Source organism: Oncorhynchus nerka, unplaced genomic scaffold (assembly GCF_034236695.1).
Source record: "Oncorhynchus nerka isolate Pitt River unplaced genomic scaffold, Oner_Uvic_2.0 unplaced_scaffold_1020, whole genome shotgun sequence".
NCBI lineage: Eukaryota > Metazoa > Chordata > Actinopteri > Salmoniformes > Salmonidae > Oncorhynchus > Oncorhynchus nerka.
Genome location: NW_027040281.1, coordinates 171,065 through 194,785, shown reverse-complemented (window position 1 = coordinate 194,785; position 23,721 = coordinate 171,065). Strand labels below are relative to the sequence as shown.

Here is a 23,721-nt window from a genome sequence, read left to right as displayed (position 1 = left end):
TCACAGTCTCCGTCAGAGCTTTACGTGTCGGCCTCACAGCCTCCGTCAGAGCTTTACGTGTCGGCCTCACAGCCTCCGTCTGATGCTTTACGTGTCGGCCTCACAGCCTCCGTCTGATGCTTTACGTGTCGGCCTCACAGCCTGCGTCAGAGCTTTACGTGTCGGCCTCACAGCCTCCGTCAGAGCTTTACGTGTCGGCCTCACAGCCTTAGTCAGAGCTTTACGTGTCGGCTTCACAGCCTCCGTCAGAGCTTTACGTGTCGGCCTCACAGCCTCCGTCAGAGCTTTACGTGTCGGCCTCACAGCCTCCGTCAGAGCTTTACGTGTCGGCCTCACAGCCTCCGTCAGAGCTTTACATTGTCGGGCCTCACAGCCTCCGTCAGAGCTTTACGTGCTCAGCCTCACAGCCTGCGCCAGAGCTTTACGTAGTCGGCCTCTACAGCCTCCGTCAGAGCTTTACGTGATACCAGACAGAGCAGTGATACTATCAAGAGCAGTGATACTAGCAGTGATACTATCCAGAGCAGTGATACTATCCAGAGTAGTGATACTATCCAGAGCAGTGATACTATCCAGAGTAGTGATACTATCCAGAGTAGTGATACTATCCAGAGTAGTGATACTATCCAGAGCAGTGATACTAGCCAGAGCAGTGATACTATCCAGAGTAGTGATACTATCCAGAGTAGTGATACTATCCAGAGCAGTGATACTAGCCAGAGCAGTGATACTAGCCAGAGTAGTGATACTATCCAGAGCAGTGATACTAGCCAGAGTAGTGATACTAGCCAGAGTAGTGATACTATCCAGAGTAGTGATACTATCCAGAGCAGTGATACTAGCCAGAGCAGTGATACTAGCCAGAGTAGTGATACTATCCAGAGTAGTGATACTATCCAGAGTAGTGATACTAGTAGTGATACTATCCAGGGCAGTGATACTATCCAGGCAGTGACACTATCAGAGCAGTGATACTATCCAGAGTAGTGATACTATCCAGAGTAGTGATACTATCCAGAGTAGTGATACTAGTAAGTAGATACTATCCAGGGCAGTGATACTATCCAGGGCAGTGACACTATCAGAGCAGTGATACTATCCAGAGTAGTGATACTATCCAGAGTAGTGATACTATCCAGAGTAGTGATACTATCCAGAGTAGTGATGCATACTTATCCAGGGCAGTGATACTATCCAGAGCAGTGATACTATCCAGAGCAGTGATACTATCCAGAGTAGTGATACTATCCAGAGCAGTGATACTATCCAGAGTAGTGATACTATCCAGAGCAGTGATACTAGTAGTGATACTATCCAGAGCAGTGATACTATCCAGGGCAGTGATACTATCCAGAGCAGTGATACTAGCAGTGATACTATCCAGGGCAGTGATACTATCCAGGGCAGTGATACTATCCAGAGTAGTGATACTATCCAGAGTAGTGACACTAGCAGTGATACTATCCAGAGCAGTGATACTAGCAGTGATACTATCCAGAGCAGTGATACTATCCAGAGCAGTGATACTATCCAGGGCAGTGATACTATCCAGGGCAGTGATACTATCCAGGGCAGTGATACTATCTGGGGCAGTGAAACTAGGACAGGACAGCCGCTCTCTCTCTCTACAGCCCGGTGGCCTCCACCGCCGCGCTCTCTCTACAGCCCGGTGGTCTCCACCGCCGCTCTCTCTACAGCCCGGTGGTCTCCACCGCCGCTCTCTCTACAGCCCGGTGGTCTCCACCGCCGCTCTCTCTCTACAGCCCGGTGGTCTCCACCGCCGCTCTCTCTCTATACAGCCCGGTGGTCTCCACCGCCGCTCTCTCTCTCTACAGCCCGGTGGTCTCCACCGCCGCTCTCTCTCTACAGCCCGGTGGTCTCCATCACCGCTCTCTCTACAGCCCGGTGGTCTCCACCACCGCTCTCTCTACAGCCCGGTGGTCTCCACCGCCGCTCTCTCTCTCTACATCCCGGTGGTCTCCACCGCCGCTCTCTCTCTACAGCCCGGTGGTCTCCACCGCCGCTCTCTCTATACAGCCCGGTGGTCTCCACCGCCGCTCTCTCTACAGCCCGGTGGTCTCCACCGCCACTCTCTCTACAGCCCGGTGGTCTCCACCGCCGCTCTCTCTACAGCCCGGTGGTCTCCACCGCCGCGCTCTCTCTACAGCCCGGTGGTCTCCACCGCCGCTCTCTCTCTACAGCCCGGTGGTCTCCACCGCCGCTCTCTCTCTACAGCCCGGTGGTCTCCATCGCCGCTCTCTCTACAGCCCGGTGGTCTCCACCGCTCTCTCTACAGCCCGGTGGTCTCCACCGCTCTCTCTACAGCCTGGTGGTCTCCACCGCTCTCTCTACAGCCTGGTGGTCTCCACCACCGCTCTCTCTCTACATCCCGGTGGTCTCCACCGCCTCTCTCTCTCTACAGCCCGGTGGTCTCCACCGCTCTCTCTACAGCCTGGTGGTCTCCACCGCCGCTCTCTCTCTACAGCTCTGTGGTCTCCACCGCCGCTCTCTCTCTACAGCTCTGTGGTCTCCACCGCCGCTCTCTCTCTACAGCACGGTGGTCTCCACCGCCGCTCTCTCTCTCTACAGCCCGGTGGTCTCCACCACCGCTCTCTCTCTACAGCCCGGTGGTCTCCACCGCCGCTCTCTCTCTACAGCCCGGTGGTCCCACACTCGCGCTCTCTACAGCCCGGTGGTCTCCACCGCCGCTCTCTCTCTACAGCTCGGTGGTCTCCACCGCCGCGCTCTCTCTACAGCCCGGTGGTCTCCACCGCCGCTCTCTCTCTCTACAGCCCGGTGGTCTCCACCGCCGCTCTCTCTCTCTACAGCCCGGTGGTCTCCACCTCCGCGCTCTCTCTACAGCCCGGTGGTCTCCACCGTCGCTCTCTCTACAGCCCGGTGGTCTCCACCGCCGCTCTCCTATAAGGCCCGGTGGTCTCCACCGCCGCTCTCTCTCTAAGCCCGGTGGTCTCCACCGCCGCTCTCTCTATAAGGCCCGGTGGTCTCCACCGCCGCTCTCTCTCTACAGCCCGGTAGTCTCTACAGCCCGGTGGTCTCCACCACCGCTCTCTCTCTACAGCCCGGTGGTCTCCACCGCCGCTCTCTCTACAGCCCGGTGGTCTCCACCGCCGCTCTCTCTACAGCCCGGTGGTCTCCACCGCCGCTCTCTATAGCCCGGTGGTCTCCACCAGCGCTCTCTCTACAGCCTGGTGGTCTCCACCGCCACTCTCTCTCTACAGCCCGGTGGTCTCCACCGCCGCTCTCTCTCTACAGCCCGGTGGTCTCCACCACGCTCTCTCTACAACCAGTAGTCTGCAGCCAGTGGTCTCCGCCGCTCTCTCTACAGCGGTGGTCTCATCGCTCTCCACAGCCCGGTGGTCTCTGCAGACCCGGTGGTCTCACCACCTCCGCTCTCTCTACAGCCGGTGGTCTCCACCTCCATCTCTCTCCTGGCCAGTGGTCTCCCCGCCTCTCTCTAGCTCAGGTGGTCCACCGCTCTCTCTATAAGGCCGGTGGTCTCCACATGCTCTCTCTCTACAGCCCGGTGGCTCTCTGGCCCGGTGGTCTCCCTGCCGCTCTCTCTGGCCAGTGAGTCTCACAGCTGAGTGGTCCATAGCTCTCTCTCTACAGCCCGGTGGTCTCCACCGCCGCTCTCTCTCTACAGCCCGGTGGTCTCCACCACTCCTACAGCCCGGTGGTCTCCACTCAGCCAGTGGTCTCTACCACTTTCTACAGCCGGTCCTTCTCATAGCCCGGTGGTCTCACCACACTCTCTACAGCCCGGTGGTCCCACTCTCTCTCTCTACAGCCCGGTAGTCTCACCACCCCTCTACAGCCCGGTGGTCTCACCACCACTCTCTCTCTACAGCCCGGTGGTCTCCACCACCCTCTCTCTCTACAGCCCGGTGGTCTCCACCACCACTCTCTCTACAGCCCGGTGGTCTCCACCGCTCTCTCTACAGCCTGGTGGTCTCCACCACCCTCTCTACAGCCCGGTGGTCTCCACCACCCTCTCTACAGCCCGGTGGTCTCCACCACCCTCTCTACAGCCCGGTAGTCTCCACCACCCTCTCTACAGCCCGGTGGTCTCCACCACCCTCTCTACAGCCCGGTCAGAGACAAAGCAACAACGAATATTGCACACAGTGGTCCAGTAGGACCCAAATATTCACCACGGACTGTATCTCTACTTCTCCACCAACTAAAAGCACTGGAGATGAAGCTAGTGAGGAAACATCTGAAGGGGAGGACCTAGAGACTGACTGACCTGTCCCTGTCTCCAACACTCTGAACAGCTTCCAGTTGCCAGGGTGTCGATGGTCTTTCAGCCAGAGCAGTCTGCGATCATACAACCAGCAGTGGGGAATGTCAGCATGGAGCTGCAGGGCCTTCTCTAGCTGAGGCTTGGGTTCAGGAAGCTCTTCTGTCCCCGTCCCAGGGTTAGGACCTGTCCCAGTCCCAGGGTTAGGACCTGTCCCAGTCCCAGGGTTAGGACCTGTCCCAGTCCCAGGCTTAGGACCTGTCCCCGTCCCAGGCTTAGGACCTGTCCCAGTCCCCAGGGTTAGGACCTGTCCCAGTCCCGGGTTAGGACCTGTCCCAGTCCCGGGGTTAGGACCTGTCCCAGTCCCGGGACCTGTCCCAGTCCCAGGGACCTGTCCCAGTCCCAGGGTTAGGACCTGTCCCAGTCCCAGGGTTAGGACCTGTCCCAGTCCCAGGCTTAGGACCTGTCCCAGTCCCAGGCTGCTTCTTCCTCTCGATCCTCTCTGTCTTCACCTCCCTGTCCTCTGTGGTGGTGGCCTCCAGCTTCAGACTCAGCTTGGCTCCTCGGCTGGCAGGGATTTTGTTCTCCACCACGGACGCGATGATGTCATCCAGGATGTTGGGCATGCTACGGCCGCCCTTCCCCATCTGGACAGGGAGATACAGCATCAGAACATGTGAATCAGTATGTTGAAATAATACCCGTGTTATTCCCTCCATACAGCAAGATAATGGTGGACTGGGTGTGTGTGTCTCTCTGTCCCGGGCCACGTACCTGTGCTGCGGGGGAGTATACAGGAGCGAAGGCCATGCCAGCATCAGTCGAGCCCAGACGTAGTTTACCAGCGGTGGTCGTCAGGAGGTCTCTTAGAGTAGAGCCCTGTTCTGTGATGTTAGACACCAGGCTAGAGGCTTTACAGTGGAGAGACTCCAGGCTACACTGACCTTCTCCTCCTTGCCCACCTTACCCAGAGGAGACTCCTTGTTCTCTACACCAGAGACAAGACATATCAGTCACAATACATCATCACACCAGTACACCAGTAACAACTAAGCATTTGTATAACTACAGTCATACTGAGCCCTAAACAGGAGGGTTGGAACGCTGCTGTATAACTACAGTCATACTGAGCCCTAAACAGGAGGTTGGAACGCTGCTGTATAACTACAGTCATACTGAGCCCTAAACAGGAGGGTTGGAACGCTGCTGTATAACTACAGTCATACTGAGCCCTAAACAGGAGGTTGGAACGCTGCTGTATAACTACAGTCCTACTGAGCCCTAAACAGGAGGTTGGAGCGGCAGCTGTATAACTACAGTCCTACTGAGCCCTAAACAGGAGGGTTGGAACGCTGCTGTATAACTACAGTCCTACTGAGCCCTAAACAGGAGGGTTGTATAACTACAGTCATACTGAGCCCTAAACAGGAGGGTTGGCTGCTGTATAACTACAGTCATACTGAGCCCTAAACAGGAGGGTTGGAACGCTGCTGTATAACTACAGTCATACTGAGCCCTAAACAGGAGGGTTGGAACGCTGCTGGCAGCCTGACAAGAACACAACTAGACACACGCTGAGAGGAAAGTTCTCAGCGGGCGGACTAACAGTCAGATTGACCAGCAGACAGAGTGCGCTACCGTGATGTACCTTTCTTGTCTTCCCGTGACTTCTGTTCCGTCAGGTCAGCCAGGAAGTGGAGAGGGCTCTGGGACTCCGGAGGAGTCAGTTTGGAGTCAGAGGAGGGGTCCGAGGCAGGGCTGGAGCCTCCGTTAGTCTCAGCTTTACCCTGGATGGGGTTCAGCTGCTCGGTCTTCACGTTACATAGACAGATCTTGTTGCTGTGGTTTAACACGTTCTGGAGAACCTGACCAGGAGAGACAGGTCAGCAACAACACGTCAACAACAACAGGTCAACAACAACACGTCACAGACTACACAGGTCAACAACAACACACAGACTCACAGACTACAACAGGTCAACAACAACACGTCACAGACTACACAGGGTCAACAACAACACGTCACAGACTACACAGGTCAACAACAACACGTCACAGACTACACAGGTCAACAACAACACGTCACAGACTACACAGGTCAACAACAACACGTCACAGACTACACAGGTCAACAACAACACGTCACAGACTACACAGGTCAACAACAACACGTCGCAGACTACACAGGTCAACAACAACACGTCACAGACTACACAGGTCAACAACAACACATCACAGACTACACAGGTCAACAACAACCGTCACAGACTACACAGGTCAACAACAACCACGTCACAGACTACACAGGTCAGCAACAACAACAGGTCAACACAGACTACACAGGTCAACAACAACGTCAACAACAGGTCAACAACAACACGTCGCAGACTACACAGGTCAACAACAACACGTCGCAGACTACACAGGTCAACAACAACACATCACAGACTACACAGGTCAACAACAACACATCACAGACACACTGTTCAACAGACTACACCGAGCTCTAACTAGTCTACATTACTGAGCTAACAGACAGAGCTCTAACTAGTCTATATTACTGAGCTAACAGACAGAGCTCTAACTAGTCTACATTACTGAGCTAACAGATAGCTCAGTAATATGAACTTTGAGTTGGGGCTCTGTCTGTAGCTCAGTAATGCGGCTTTAGTTTCTGTCTGTTAGCTCAGTAATATAGACTAGTTAGAGCTCTAACAGACAGAGGTCTAACTAGTCTACATTACTGAGCTAACAGACAGAGGTCTAACTAGTCTACATTACTGAGCTAACAGACAGAGCTCTAACTAGTCTACATTACTGAGCTAACAGAGGTCTAACTAGTCTATATTACTGAGCTAACAGACAGAACTCTAACTAGTCTATATTACTGAGCTAACAGACAGAGCTCTAACTAGTCTATATTACTGAGCTAACAGACAGAGCTCTAACTAGTCTATATTACTGAGCTAACAGACAGAGCTCTAACTAGTCTATATTACTGAGCTAACAGACAGAGCTCTAACTAGTCTATATTACTGAGCTAACAGACAGAGCTCTAACTAGTCTACATTACTGAGCTAACAGAGGTCTAACTAGTCTACATTACTGAGCTAACAGACAGAGCTCTAACTAGTCTACATTACTGAGCTAACAAACAGAGGTCTAACTAGTCTACATTACTGAGCTAACAGAGGTCTAACTAGTCTATATTACTGAGCTAACAGACAGAGCTCTAACTAGTCTATATTACTGAGCTAACAGACAGAGCTCTAACTAGTCTATATTACTGAGCTAACAGACAGAGCTCTAACTAGTCTATATTACTGAGCTAACAGACAGAGCTCTAACTAGTCTACATTACTGAGCTAACAGACAGAGCTCTAACTAGTCTACATTACTGAGCTAACAGAGGTCTAACTAGTCTACATTACTGAGCTAACAGACAGAGCTCTAACTAGTCTACATTACTGAGCTAACAGACAGAGCTCTAACTAGTCTACATTTCTGGGCTAACAGAGGTCTAACTAGTCTACATTACTGAGCTAACAGAGGTCTAACTAGTCTACATTACTGAGCTAACAGACAGAGCTCTAACTAGTCTACATTACTGAGCTAACAGAGCTCTAACTAGTCTACATTACTGAGCTAACAGAGGTCTAGTAGTGCACTAAATCAAATCAAATCAAATTTATTTATATAGCCCTTCGTACATCAGCTGATATCTCAAAGTGCTGTACAGAAACCCAGCCTAAAACCCCAAACAGCAAACAATGCAGGTGTAAAAGCATACTATATAGGGAATAGGGTTCCATAGGGCTCTGGTCAAAAGTAGTGCACTATATTGGGAATAGGGTTCTATAGGGCCCTGGTCTCCTGGTCTAAAGTAGTGCACTACGTTGGGAATAGGGTGCCATAGGGCTCTGGTCTAAAGTAGTGCACTATATAGGGAATAGGGTTCCATAGGGCCCTGGTCTCATGGTCTAAAGTAGTGCACTATATAGGGAATAGGGTTCCATAGGGCCCTGGTCTCCTGGTCTAAAGTAGTGCACTATATAGGGAATAGGGTTCCATAGAGCTCTGGTCTAAAGTAGTGCACTATGTAGGGAATAGGGTTCCATAGAGCTCTGGTCTAAAGTAGTGCACTATGTAGGGAATAGGGTGCCACTTGGGAAGCAGAAGAAACAGAGCAGAGGCAGTGTATCTCCATACCTGAGAGACTCCGTTGGTAGCAGGCAGCTTGCTGAGTAGAGGGTTGTGTTTCCCAGTACAGACACAGGAGACCTGATGCTGTACTTCTCCATGAAAAGATGCATGGCGCTCACCACCTCTGTCAGAACTGCACAACAGACCACTGGTCATTAGTACACACTTCTGTCAGCATGTTAGACCTACACGGTGTTACTGTCAGAGGAGAACAATGTAATGGAGTCCAGTCTTGTGTTGTACTTTAACTCTGTGTTGTAATGGAGTCCTGTGTTGTACTTTAACTCTGTGTTGTAATGGAGTCCTGTCTTGAGTTGTACTTTAACTCTGTGTTGTAATGTAGTCCTGTCTTGTAGTTTAACTCTGTGTTGTAATGGAGTCCTGTGTTGTACTTTAACACCGTGTTGTAATGGAGTCCCTGTCTTGAGTTGTACTTTAACTCTGTGTTGTAATGGAGTCCTGTCTTGTAGTTTAACTCTGTTGTAATGGAGTCCTGTGTTGTAGTTTAACTCTGTGTTGTAATGGAGTTCTGTCTTGTACTTTAACTCTGTGTTGTAATGGAGTCCTGTGTTGTACTTTAACTCTGTGTTGTAATGGAGTCCTGTCCTGTCTTTAGTTTAACTCATGTTGTAATGGAGTTCTGTCTTGTACTTTAACTCTGTGTTGTAATGGAGTCTTGAGTTGTACTTTAACTCTGTGTTGTAATGGAGTCCTGTCCTGTGTTGTAATGGAGTCCTGTCCTGTAGTTTAACTCTGTGTTGTAATGGAGTCCTGTCTTGTACTTTAACACCGTGTTGTAATGGAGTCCTGTCTTGTACTTTAACTCTGTTGTAATGGAGTCTTGTGTTGTACTTTAACTCTGTGTTGTAATGGAGTTCTGTCCTGTCTTGTAGTTTAACTCTGTGTTGTAATGGAGTCCTGTCTTGTACTTTAACTCTGTTGTAATGGAGTCCTGTCTTGTACTTTAACTCTGTTGTAATGGAGTCTTGTGTTGTACTTTAACTCTGTGTTGTAATGGAGTTCTGTCCTGTCTTGTACTTTAACACCGTGTTGTAATGGAGTCCTGTCTTGTACTTTAACTCTGTGTTGTAATGGAGTCTTGTGTTGTACTTTAACTCTGTGTTGTAATGGAGTTCTGTCCTGTCTTGTAGTTTAACTCTGTGTTGTAATGGAGTCCTGTCTTGTACTTTAACTCTGTTGTAATGGAGTCCTGTGTTGTACTTTAACTCTGTGTTGTAATGGAGTCCTGTCCTGTCTTGTAGTTTAACTCTGTTGTAATGGAGTCCTGTTTTGTGTTGTACTTTCCTAACTGAATAATGAAAGCTATTCCAGCCCAGGCTGAGGCCCAGACGGAGAGAGAGGAACAGAAATCATTGGTTCCTACCAGTTCCTGGGATAATCTGTGTTGGCATCAAGTACTTGTGACCGTGCTGCTGTCCTTGACACACTTCAGCCAGGCGTACAGCTCTTTGTCTGAGAAACAACAAAACACACATTACTACCCTCAAACCAACAAACCCCGTCAGGTCTCCATGGAAACCCCGTCTGGCTGCTTCCCAAACGCTACTCTAGTCCCTTTATAGTGCACTGCTTTGACCAGGGGCTCTGTGGGTGTTGGAGTGGTCCACTATGAAGGGAATAGGGTCCCATTTGGGCCTCAGCCACTACATGGGGAACAGACCGTGTTGATGTTCCACCCCTCTCTCAGGAGTTTACAGGTTCAACTGGAGAATTAGGATGAACCCTCTGCTGCTGTTTCTCAACATGGGGAACAGACCGTGTTGATGTTCCACCCCTCTCTCAGGAGTTTACAGGTTCAACTGGAGGGTAGGATGAACCCTCTGCTGCTGTTTCTCAACATGGGGAACAGACCGTGTTGATGTTCCACCCCTCTCTCAGGAGTTTACAGGTTCAACTGGAGAATTAGGATGAACCCTCTGCTGCTGTTTCTCAACATGGGGAACAGACCGTGTTGATGTTCCACCCCTCTCTCAGGAGTTTACAGGTTCAACTGGAGAATTAGGATGAACCTTCTGCTGTTTCTCAACTAGAACTACACTGTTAATGCTAATAACACACTGTCTGCTGTAGGAGCTGTGATGGATGGGGCTTCACTCTGTAGGAGCTGTGATGGATGGGGTTTCACTCTGTAGGAGCTGTGATGGATGGGGCTTCACACTCTGTAGGAGCTGTGATGGATGGGGTTTCACTCTCTCTAGGAGCTGTGATGGATGGGGTTTAACTCTCTCTAGGAGCTGTGATGGATGGGGTTTCACTCTCTCTAGGAGCTGTGATGGATGGGGATTCACTCTCTAGGAGCTGTGATGGATGGGGTTTCACTCTCTCTAGGAGCTGTGATGGATGGGGTTTCATAAACTCTAGGAGCTGTGATTGATGGGGTTTCACTCTCTGTAGGATCTGTGATGGATGGGGTTTCACACTCTGTAGGAGCTGTGATGGATGGGGTTTCACTCTCTGTAGGATCTGTGATGGATGGGGTTTCACACTCTAGGAGCTGTGATGGATGGGGTTTCACTCTGTAGGAGCTGTGATGGATGGGGTTTCACACTCTGTAGGAGCTGTGATGGATGGGGTTTCACTCTCTGTAGGAGCTGTGATGGATGGGGTTTCACTCTCTGTAGGAGCTGTGATGGATGGGGTTTCACTCTCTAGGAGCTGTGATGGATGGGGTTTCACACTGTCTGCTGTAGGAGCTGTGATGGATGGGGCTTCACACTCTCTAGGAGCTGTGATGGATGGGGTTTCACACTCTGTAGGAGCTGTGATGGATGGGGTTTCACTCTGTAGGAGCTGTGATGGATGGGGTTTCACTCTCTAGGAGCTGTGATGGATGGGGTTTCACTCTCTAGGAGCTGTGATGGATGGGGTTTCACACTGTCTGCTGTAGGAGCTGTGATGGATGGGGCTTCACACTCTCTAGGAGCTGTGATGGATGGGGTTTCACACTCTGTAGGAGCTGTGATGGATGGGGTTTCACTCTGTAGGAGCTGTGATGGATGGGGTTTCACTCTCTAGGAGCTGTGATGGATGGGGTTTCACTCTGTAGGAGCTGTGATGGATGGGGTTTCACTCTGTAGGAGCTGTGATGGATGGGGTTTCACTCTCTGTAGGAGCTGTGATGGATGGGGTTTCACTCTGTAGGAGCTGTGATGGATGGGGATTCACTCTGTAGGAGCTGTGATGGATGGGGTTTCACTCTGTAGGAGCTGTGATGGATGGGGTTTCACTCTCTCTAAGAGCTGTGATGGATGGGGTTTCACTCTGTAGGAGCTGTGATGGATGGGGTTTCACACTCTCTAGGAGCTGTGATGGATGGGGTTTCACACTCTGTAGGAGCTGTGATGGATGGGGTTTCACTCTCTGTAGGAGCTGTGATGGATGGGGTTTCACTCTGTAGGAGCTGTGATGGATGGGGATTCACTCTGTAGGAGCTGTGATGGATGGGGTTTCACTCTGTAGGAGCTGTGATGGATGGGGTTTCACTCTGTAGGAGCTGTGATGGATGGGGTTTCACTCTGTAGGAGCTGTGATGGATGGGGTTTCACTCTGTAGGAGCTGTGATGGATGGGGTTTCACTCTGTAGGAGCTGTGATGGATGGGGTTTCACTCTCTGTAGGAGCTGTGATGGATGGGGTTTCACTCTGTAGGAGCTGTGATGGATGGGGTTTCACTCTGTAGGAGCTGTGATGGATGGGGATTCACTCTGTAGGAGCTGTGATGGATGGGGTTTCACTCTGTAAGAGCTGTGATGGATGGGGTTTCACTCTCTCTAAGAGCTGTGATGGATGGGGTTTCACTCTGTAGGAGCTGTGATGGATGGGGTTTCACACTCTCTAGGAGCTGTGATGGATGGGGTTTCACACTCTGTAGGAGCTGTGATGGATGGGGTTTCACTCTCTCTAGGAGCTGTGATGGATGGGGTTTCACTCTGTAGGAGCTGTGATGGATGGGGATTCACTCTCTCTAGGAGCTGTGATGGATGGGGATTCACTCTGTAGGAGCTGTGATGGATGGGGTTTCACACTCTGTAGGAGCTGTGATGGATGGGGTTTCACTCTCTCTAGGAGCTGTGATGGATGGGGTTTCACTCTGTAGGAGCTGTGATGGATGGGGTTTCACTCTCTAGGAGCTGTGATGGATGGGGTTTCACTCTGTAGGAGCTGTGATGGATGGGGTTTCACTCTCTGTAGGAGCTGTGATGGATGGGGTTTCACTCTGTAGGAGCTGTGATGGATGGGGATTCACTCTGTAGGAGCTGTGATGGATGGGGTTTCACTCTGTAGGAGCTGTGATGGATGGGGTTTCACTCTGTAGGAGCTGTGATGGATGGGGTTTCACACTCTAGGAGCTGTGATGGATGGGGTTTCACTCTGTAGGAGCTGTGATGGATGGGGTTTCACTCTAGGAGCTGTGATGGATGGGGTTTCACTCTGTAGGAGCTGTGATGGATGGGGTTTCACTCTCTCTAGGAGCTGTGATGGATGGGGTTTCACTCTGTAGGAGCTGTGATGGATGGGGTTTCACTCTGTAGGAGCTGTGATGGATGGGGTTTCACTCTGTAGGAGCTGTGATGGATGGGGTTTCACTCTCTAGGAGCTGTGATGGATGGGGTTTCACTCTGTAGGAGCTGTGATGGATGGGGTTTCACTCTGTAGGAGCTGTGATGGATGGGGTTTCACTCTGTAGGAGCTGTGATGGATGGGGTTTCACTCTGTAGGAGCTGTGATGGATGGGGTTTCACTCTGTAGGAGCTGTGATGGATGGGGTTTCACTCTCTAGGAGCTGTGATGGATGGGGTTTCACACTCTGTAGGAGCTGTGATGGATGGGGTTTCACACTCTGTAGGAGCTGTGATGGATGGGGTTTCACTCTGTAGGAGCTGTGATGGATTGGGGTTTCACTCTGTAGGAGCTGTGATGGATGGGGTTTCACTCTGTAGGAGCTGTGATGGATGGGGTTTCACTCTGTAGGAGCTGTGATGGATGGGGTTTCACTCTCTGTAGGAGCTGTGATGGATGGGGTTTCACTCTGTAGGAGCTGTGATGGATGGGGTTTCACTCTGTAGGAGCTGTGATGGATGGGGTTTCACTCTCTGTAGGAGCTGTGATGGATGGGGTTTCACACTCTAGGAGCTGGAGGGTTGCCGTCCAGACAGACAGACAGAGAGAGTCATGTTTATTTCACCTGTTGAGGTAATAAAATATGTTTCCCATGCCAATAAAGCCCTTTGAATTGGAGACAGACACACAGAGAGACAGAGACAGAGACAGAAGCACACAGTCAGTCCCCTACCACTACTATAGCAGGCAGTAGGGGGCAGGCTGGGTACAGCAGATATGCCATGTCTGTCTGTCGTCATGGTGATTTACATCTGCCCAGGGCCCTGTGACCAACCATCAGAACTACGACACAATGTCTGTCTCTACCAGACCCTCATCTTGGATAGTGAGGAGAGAGAGAGAGAGAGAGAGAGGGGAGAGAGAGAGAGAGAGAGAGAGAGGAGAGAGAGGAGAGGAGAGGAGAGGAGAGGAGGAGAGGAGAGGAGAGAGAGAGAGAGAGAGAGGAGAGGAGAGGAGAGAGGGAGAGAGAGGAGAGAGAGAGAGGAGAGGAGAGAGGGAGAGAGAGAGAGGAGGAGAGGGGAGAGGAGGGAGGAGAGAGAGAGAGGGAGGAGAGAGAGGGAGGAGAGGGGGAGAGGAAGGAGAGAGAGGAGGGGGAGGGAGAGAGGGAGGAGAGGGGGAGAGGGAGGAGAGGGAGGGAGAGGGAGGGGGAGGCAGGGGGAAGGGGGAGGGGAAGAGGGAGGGAGAGAGAGGGAGGGGGAGAGGCAGGGGGAAGGGGAAAGAGGGAGGGAAGAGGGAGGAGAGGGAGGGGGGAGGAGGGAGAGAGGGAGGGAGGGGGAGAGGGAGGGAGGGGGAGAGGGAGAGAAACCTGTATCCTCTACTTGTCTATGGTGGAAAAGAAGAGGTTTTAAAATGTTAACATCCTAAATGTTGACTGACCTTTGGAGGTCTTCCTCTCCTTTGCCTTGTAACAGTCCAGACAAACCACGAAGCCACATTTGTGGCAGACCCAGTGAATATTAAACAAGGTGGCTTCACACGCGTCACACATCTCCCGGACCCCTCTCACAGCCCTCTTCCAGGCCATCTTGGCTGCAGGGGAAAGCACACACAAACCGGGAGGATGAAGACAACAGGACAGGCAGAGGACAGCAGAGCACTTCCAGGCAGACTGGTTCCTTCATGCAGAAGACTTTATAGACTAGTCTGGCCTCAGAGGGCTCTAACATTGGTACAATAACACCCACAATAAAACATTTAGTTGTTCTCCAGTTCAGGATGGTTTGACCTGTTAAAACACACAGATACTAGTTTGAGGTTTGACCCCAGCTTTCTACAGGAACACAGACTAACAGAGAGCTAGTGGTTCTACTCTGCCTTTCAGACTAACAGAGAGCTAGTGGTTCTCCTCTGCCTTTCAGACTAACAGAGAGCTAGTGGTTCTCCTCTGCCTTTCAGACTAACAGAGAGCTAGTGGTTCTCCTCTGCCTTTCAGACTAACAACAACACTTCACTGTGCTCCTCTGCCTTTCAGATTAACAACAACACTTCTCTGTGCTCCTCTGCCTTTCAGATTTACAACAACACTTCTCTGTGCTCCTCTGTCTTTCAGGATAACAACAACACTTCTCTGTGCTCCTCTGTCTTTCAGACTAACAACAACACTTCTCTGTGCTCCTCTGTCTTTCAGGATAACAACAACACTTCTCTGTGCTCCTCTGTCTTTCAGACTAACAACAACACTTCTCTGTGCTCCTCTGTCTTTCAGGATAACAACAACACTTCTCTGTGCTCCTCTGTCTTTCAGACTAACAACAACACTTCTCTGTGCTCCTCTGTCTTTCAGATTAACAACAACACTTCTCTGTCTTTCAGACTAACAACAACACTTCTCTGTGCTCCTCTGTCTTTCAGACTAACAACAACACTTCTCTGTGCTCCTCTGCCTTTCAGATTAACAACAACACTTCTCTGTGTGCCTTTCAGACTAACAACAACAACACTTCTCTGTGCTCCTCTGTCTTTCAGGATAACAACAACACTTCTCTGTGCTCCTCTGCCTTTCAGACTAACAACAACAACACTTCTCTGTGCTCCTCTGTCTTTCAGGATAACAACAACACTTCTCTGTGCTCCTCTGTCTTTCAGGCTAATAACAACACTTCTCCGTGCTCCTCTGTCTTTCAGATTAATAACACTTATCTGTGCTCCTCTGTCTTTCAGACTAACAACAACACTTCTCTGTGCTCCTCTGTCTTTCAGACTAACAACAACACTTCTCTGTGCTCCTCTGCCTTTCAGATTAACAACAACACTTCTCTGTGCTCCTCTGCCTTTCAGACTAACAACAACAACACTTCTCTGTGCTCCTCTGTCTTTCAGGATAATAACAACACTTCTCTGTGCTCCTCTGCCTTTCAGACTAACAACAACAACACTTCTCTGTGCTCCTCTGTCTTTCAGGATAACAACAACACTTCTCTGTGCTCCTGTCTTTCAGGCTAATAACAACACTTCTCCGTGCTCCTCTGTCTTTCAGATTAATAACACTTATCTGTGCTCCTCTGTCTTTCAGACTAACAAGAACACTTCTCTGTGCTCCTCTGTCTTTTAGATTAACAACAACACTTCTCTGTGCTCCTCTGTCTTTCAGGCTAATACAACACTTCTCCGTGCTCCTCTGTCTTTCAGATTAACAACACTTCTCTGTGCTCCTCTGTCTTTCAGGCTAATAACAACACTTCTCCGTGCTCCTCTGTCTTCCAGATTAATAACACTTCTCTGTGCTCCTCTGTCTTTCAGGATAACAACAACACTTCTCCGTGCTCCTCTGTCTTTCAGATTAACAACACTTCTCTGTGCTCCTCTGTCTTTCAGGATAACAACAACACTTCTCTGTGCTCCTCTGCCTTTCAGACTAACAACAACACTTCTCTGTGCTCCTCTGTCTTTCAGACTAACAACAACACTTCTCTGTGCTCCTCTGTCTTTCAGACTAACAACACTTCTCTGTGCTCCTCTGTCTTTCAGGATTAACAACACTTCTCTGTGCTCCTCTGTCTTTCAGACTAACAACAACACTTCTCTGTGCTCCTCTGTCTTTCAGATGAACAACAACACTTCTCTGTGCTCATCTGCCTTTCAGATAACAACAACACTTCTCTGTGCTCCCTCTGCCTTTCAGACTAACAACAACAACACTTCTCTGTGCCTCTGTCTTTCAGGATAACAACAACACTTCTCTGTGCTATCCTCTGTCTTTCAGACTAACAACAACACTTCTCTGTGCTCCTCTGTCTTTCAGGGCTAATAAACAACACTTCTCAATGCTCCTCTGTCTTTTCAGATTAATAACACTTCTCTGTGCTCCTCTGTCTTTCAGGATAACAACAACACTTATCTGTGCTCATCTGTCTTTCAGACTAACAACACTTCTCTGTGCTCCTCTGTCTTTCAGACTAACAACAACACTTCTCTGCCTTTCAGACTAACAACAACACTTCTCTGTGCTCCTCTGCCTTTCAGATTTACAACAACACTTCTCTGTGCTCCTCTGCCTTTCAGGCTAATAACAATACTTCTCCGTGCTCCTCTGTCTTTCAGATTAACAGCACTTCTCTGTGCTCCTCTGTCTTTCAGGATAACAACACTTCTCTGTGCTCCTCTGCCTTTCAGACTAACAGCAACACTTCTCTGTGCTCCTCTGTCTTTCAGACTAACAACAACACTTCTCTGTACTCCTCTGTCTTTCAGGCTAATACAACACTTCTCCGTGCTCCTCTGTCTTTCAGATTAACAACACTTCTCTGTGCTCCTCTGTCTTTCAGGCTAATAACAACACTTCTCCGTGCTCCTCTGTCTTCCAGATTAATAACACTTCTCTGTGCTCCTCTGTCTTTCAGGATAACAACAACACTTCTCTGTGCTCCTCTGTCTTTCAGACTAACAACAACACTTCTCTGTGCTCCTCTGTCTTTCAGACTAACAACAACACTTCTCTGCCTTTCAGACTAATTAACAACACTTCTCTGTGCTCCTCTGCCTTTCAGATTTACAACAACACTTCTCTGTGCTCCTCTGTCTCAGACTAACAACAACACTTCTCTGTGCTCCTCTGTCTTTCAGATAACAACAACACTTCTCTGTGCTCCTCTGTCTTTCAGATTAACAACACTTCTCTGTGCTCCTCTGTCTTTCAGATAACAACAACACTTCTCCTGTGCTCCTCTGCCTTTCAGACTAACAACAACACTTCTCTGTGCTCCTCTGTCTTTCAGATAACAACAACACTTCTTCTCTGTGCTCCTCTGTCTTTCAGATGAACAACAACACTTCTCTGTGCTCCTCTGTCTTTCAGATTAACAACACTTCTCTGTGCTCCTCTGTCTTTCAGGCTAACAACAACACTTCTCTGTGCTCCTCTGTCTTTCAGACTAACAACAACACTTCTCTGTGCTCCTCTGTCTTTCAGACTAACAACAACACTTCTCTGTGCTCCTCTGTCTTTCAGACTAACAACAACACTTCTCTGTGCTCCTCTGTCTTTCAGATGAACAACAACACTTCTCTGTGCTCCTCTGTCTTTCAGATTAACAACACTTCTCTGTGCTCCTCTGCCTTTCAGACTAACAACAACAACACTTCTCTGTGCTCCTCTGTCTTTCAGGATAACAACAACACTTCTCTGTGCTCCTCTGTCTTTCAGACTAACAACAACACTTCTCTGTGCTCCTCTGTCTTTCAGGCTAATAACAACACTTCTCCGTGCTCCTCTGTCTTTCAGATTAACAACACTTCTCTGTGCTCCTCTGTCTTTCAGGATAACAACAACACTTCTCTGTGCTCCTCTGCCTTTCAGACTAACAACAACACTTCTCTGTGCCCTCTGTCTTTCAGCTCCTCTGTCTTTCAGACTAACAACAACACTTCTCTGTGCTCCTCTGTCTTTCAGACTACAACAACACTTCTCCGTGCTCATCTGTCTTTCAGATTAACAACACTTCTGTGCTCCTCTGTCTTCAAAACAGCACTTCTCTGTCTTTCAGGATAACAACAACACTTCTCTGTGCTCCTCTGTCTTTCAGACTAACAACAACACTTCTCTGTGCTCCTCTGTCTTTCAGACTAACAACAACACTTCTCTGTGCTCCTCTGTCTTTCAGACTAACAACAACACTTCTCTGTGCTCCTCTGTCTTTCAGGATAACAACAACACTTCTCTGTGCTCCTCTGTCTTTCAGATTAACAACAACACTTCTCTGTGCTCCTCTGTCTTTCAGACTAACAACAACACTTCTCTGTGCTCCTCTGTCTTTCAGACTTAACACTCTGTGCTCCTCTGCCTTTCAGATGAACAACAACACTTCTCTGTGCTCCTCTGCCCTTTCAGACTAACAACAACACTTCTCTGTGCTCCTCTGTCTTTCAGGATAACAACAGCACTTCTCTGCCTTTCAGGATAACAACAACACTTCTCTGTGCTCCTCTGTCTTTCAGACTAACAACAACACTTCTCTGTGCTCCTCTGTCTTTCAGACTAACAACAACAACACTTCTCTGTGCTCCTCTGTCTTTCAGATAACAACAACACTTCTCTGCCTTTCAGGATAACAACAACACTTCTCTGTGCTCCTCTGTCTTTCAGGATAACAACAACACTTCTCTGTGCTCCTCTGTCTTTCAGATTAACAACAACACTTCTCTGTGCTCCTCTGTCTTTCAGATTAACAACAACACTTCTCTGTGCTCCTCTCCATACCATCTTTTTTGATCCATGTAGCAGCAGTGTTCTCAGTGGTGACCATCTGACAGAACTGGTCTCCTATATATGAGAGGATGTACTTGGAGGAGTCTGGGTCCAACTCATTCTCCTCAGATATGCATCAGGGCCAGAGGACAGAGCCTCCTCATCAAACTGATCTGGAGTGGAGAAGCTTCGTCCACACGGATCCTCCCATTCTTACTGTAGGACAGGCTGGAGAGAAGAGGAGAGAGAACAGGTTAATGAGGCGCAGACACACACTAGATATGCTCATCCCTGTCAGAAGGCAACACCATAATGACAGAATAAAGAACCACTGGCTCCCTAGAACCATCACTAACCCTAGAACCGACAAACACCAACCCTAGGGCAGACAAACACCAACCCTGGAACCATCACTAACCCTAGAACCAACACCAACCTAGAACCGAACCAACACCAACCCTAGAACCCACACCAACCATGGAACCATCCCTAACCTAGAACCAACACCAGCCCTAGAACCGGGAACCAAGACCAACCCTAGAACCATCACTAACCCTAGAACCAGAACCAAAACAAACCCTGGAACAAACGCAACCCTAGAACCAACACTAGACCAACACCAACACCATCCCTGGAACCAACACAAAACCAACCCTGGAACCAACACCAAAGGCAACCCTAGAACAACACCAAAACCAACCCTAGAACCAACACCAAAACCAAACCTGGAACCAACACCAAAACCAACCCTAGAACCAACACAACCTAGAACCAACACCAACCCCAGAACCAACACCAACCCCAGAACCAACACTAACCCTAGAGCAAAACAAGCCTCAGGAGCATTAAATGTGGATTGTCCTACAACCTGATTACTGAGGATTACATGGATTGACATATTAGTTAACGGGGGGTTGCTATCACCTTTGCTGTCTGATAAACAGGCTCCACTCTAGTCTCCACTGGCTATCTGGCCAACAGGCTCCACTCTAGTCTCCACTGGCTATCTGGCCAACAGGCTACACTCTAGTCTCCACTGGCTATCTGGCCAACAGGCTCCACTCTCCACTGGCTACCTGGCCAACATGCTCCACTCTAGTCTCCACTGGCTATCTGGCCAACAGGCTCCACTCTAGTCTCCACTGGCTATCTGGCCAACAGGCTCCACTCTAGTCTCCACTGGCTATCTGGCCAACAGGCTCCACTCTAGTCTCCACTGGCTACCTGGCCAACAGGCTACAGTCTAGTCTCCACTGGCTATCTGGCCAACAGGCTACACTCTAGTCTCCACTGGCTACCTGGCCAACAGGCTACAGTCTAGTCTCCACTGGCTATCTGGCCAGCAGGCTACAGTCTAGTCTCCACTGGCTATCTGGCCAACAGGCTACAGTCTAGTCTCCACTGGCTATCTGGCCCAACAGGCTACAGTCTAGTCTCCACTGGCTACCTGGCCAACAGGCTACAGTCTAGTCTCCACTGGCTATCTGGCCAACAGGCTCCACTCTCCACTGGCTACCTGGCCAGCATGCTCCACTCTAGTCTCACTGGCTATCTGGCCAACAGGCTGATCTAGTCTCCACTGGCTATCTGGCCAGCAGGCTACATCTAGTCTCCACTGGCTACCTGGCCAACAGGCTACAGTCTAGTCTCCACTGGCTCCCTGGCCAACAGGCCTACAGTCTAGCACCTCCACTGGCTCCCTGGCCAACAGACTCCTCTCTAGTCTCCACTGGCTATCTGGCCAACAGGCTACAGTCTAGTCTCCACTGGCTACCTGGTCAACAGGCTCCACTCTAGTCTCCACTGGCTATCTGGCCAACAGGCTCCCACTCTAGTCTCCACTGGCTATCTGGCCAACGGAAACGCCACTCTAGTCTCCACTGGCTATCTGGCCAGCAGGCCCCTCTAGTCTCACTGGCTACCTGGCCAACATGCTCCCTCTAGTCTCCACTGGCTATCTGGCCAACAGGCTCCACTCTAGTCTCCACTGGCTGCCTGGCCCAACAGGCTCCCTCTAGTCTCACTGGCTATCTGGCCGGCAGGCTCCTCTCTAGTCTCCACTGGCCAATGGCTACACTCTAGCTCCACTGTTTATCTGGCCAACAGGCTCCTCCACTGGCTATCTGGCCAACATGTACTCCACTCTAGTCTCCACTGGCTGTACAACAGGCTCCACTCAGTCTCCACTGGCTACCTCCTCAGTCTAGTCTCCACTGGCTATCTGGCCAACAGGCTCCACTCTAGTCTCCACTGGCTATCTGGCCAACAGGCTACACTCTAGTCTCCACTGGCTACAGGCTCCTCTAGTCTCCACTGGCTATCTGGCCAACAGGCTACACTCTAGTCTCCACTGGCTGCCTGGCCAACAGGCTCCACTCCTGATCTCCACTGGCTACCTGGCCAACAGGCTCCACTCTAGTCTCCACTGGCTACCTGGCCCAACACTGGCTCTGGCCCCTCTCTCTAGTCTCCATGGCTCTGGCCAACAGGCTCTCTCTGGTCTCCACTAGCTATCTGGCCAACAGGCTCCACTCTAGTCTCCACTGGCTATCTGGCCCAACAGGCTCCTCTCTAGTCTCCACTGGCTACCTGGCCAGCAGGCTCTTCTCTAGTCTACACTGGCTCTGGCCACAGGCTCCTATCTAGTCTCCACTGGCTCCAGGCTACACTCTCTAGTCTCCACTGGCTACCTGGCCAACAGGCTCTTCTCTAGGCTGGTCTCAAATATCACTGGCCTGTCTGGCCAACAGGGCTACAGTCTAGTCTCTGCCTGACTGTCTGGCCAACAGGCTGCAGATCTGGTGTCTCCACTTTCGGCTATCCTGGCCCCAACAGGCTACAGTCCTAGTCTCCACTGGCTACCTGGCCAACGGGCTATACAGTCTAGTCTCACTGGCTATCTGGCCAACAGGCTACAGTCTAGTCTCCACTGGCTATCTGGCCAACGGGCTACAGTCTACTCTCCACTGGCTACCTGGCCAACAGGCTCCCTCTAGTCTCCACTGGCTACCTGGCCAACAGGCTGAGTCTAGTCTCCACTGGCTATCTGGCCAACAGGCTACTCTCAGTCTCCACATGCTCCACTCTAGTCTCCACCTGGCCAACAGGCTACAGTCTAGTCTCCACTGGCTCCCTGGCCAACAGGCTACAGTCTAGTCTCCACTGGCTACCTGGCCAACAGGCTAAGTCTAGTCTCCACTGTGGCTCCTCAGGCTACAGTCTAGTCTCCACTGGCTCCCTGGCCAACAGACTCCTCTCTAGTCTCCACTGGCTACCTGGCCAGCAGGCAAGTCTAGTCTCCACTCACAGTCTCCCTGGCTATCTGGCCAACAGGCTCCACTCTAGTCTCCACTGGCTATCTGGCCAACAGGCTCCACTCTAGTCTCCACTGGCTATCTGGCCCAGGCTCCCACTCCTAGTCTCCACTGGCTCTGGCAGTCTCACTGGCTACCTGGCCCAGCATGCTCCACTCTAGTCTCCACCTGGCTATCTGGCCATAGCAGAGCTCCCTCTAGTCTCCACTGGCTACCTGGCCAACAGGCTCCACTCTAGTCTCCACTGGCTATCTGGCTGTGGGCTCCTCCTAGTCTCACTGGCCAACAGATACCTCTAGTCTCCACACTGGCTATCTTGGCCAGCAGGCTCCCTCTCCACTGGCTACCTGGCAACATGCTCCACTCTAGTCTCCACTGGCTATCTGGCCAACAGGCTCCACTCTAGTCTCCACTGGCTACCTGGCCAACAGGCTCCACTCTAGTCTCCACTGGCTATCTGGCCAACAGGCTCCACTCTAGTCTCCACTGGCCAACAGGCTACACTCTAGTCTCCACTGGCTATCTGGCCAACAGGCTCCACTCTCCACTGGCTACCTGGCCAACATGCTCCACTCTAGTCTCCACTGGCTATCTGGCCAACAGGCTCCACTCTAGTCTCCACTGGCTACCTGGCCAACAGGCTACAGTCTAGTCTCCACTGGCTATCTGGCCAACAGGCTCCACTCTAGTCTCCACTGGCTATCTGGCCAACAGGCTACACTCTAGTCTCCACTGGCTATCTGGCCAACAGGCTCCACTCTAGTCTCCACTGGCTATCTGGCCAACAGGCTACAGTCTAGTCTCCACTGGCTACCTGGCCAACAGGCTCCACTCTAGTCTCCACTGGCTACCTGGCCAACAGGCTCCACTCTAGTCTCCACTGGCTACCTGGCCAACAGGCTCCTCTCTAGTCTCCACTGGCTCTGGCCAACAGGCTCCTCTCTAGTCTCCACTGGCTCTGGCCAACAGGCTCCTCTCTAGTCTCCACTAGCTATCTGGCCAACAGGCTCCACTCTAGTCTCCACTGGCTCTGGCCAACAGGCTCCTCTCTAGTCTCCACTGGCTACCTGGCCAACAGGCTCTTCTCTAGTCTACACTGGCTCTGGCCAACAGGCTCCT

At 50.7% G+C, this 23,721-nt stretch overlaps 1 protein-coding gene across 1 annotated transcript in view; it reads right to left on the bottom strand.

Moving 5' to 3' along the window:
• Window positions 1-19,414, bottom strand: part of LOC135570218 (probable JmjC domain-containing histone demethylation protein 2C) — a 35,004-nt gene extending 15,590 nt beyond the window's left edge. Inside the window, exons 1-2 of the mRNA XM_065016332.1 lie at window positions 19,301-19,414; window positions 14,482-14,634 (exon numbers count right to left, since the gene is read on the bottom strand). Coding sequence (XP_064872404.1) covers window positions 14,482-14,634; window positions 19,301-19,346 — 199 coding nt within the window. The 5' untranslated portion in view covers window positions 19,347-19,414. The remainder of the gene's footprint in view (window positions 1-14,481; window positions 14,635-19,300) is intronic.
• Window positions 19,415-23,721: the final 4,307 nt, after the last annotated feature.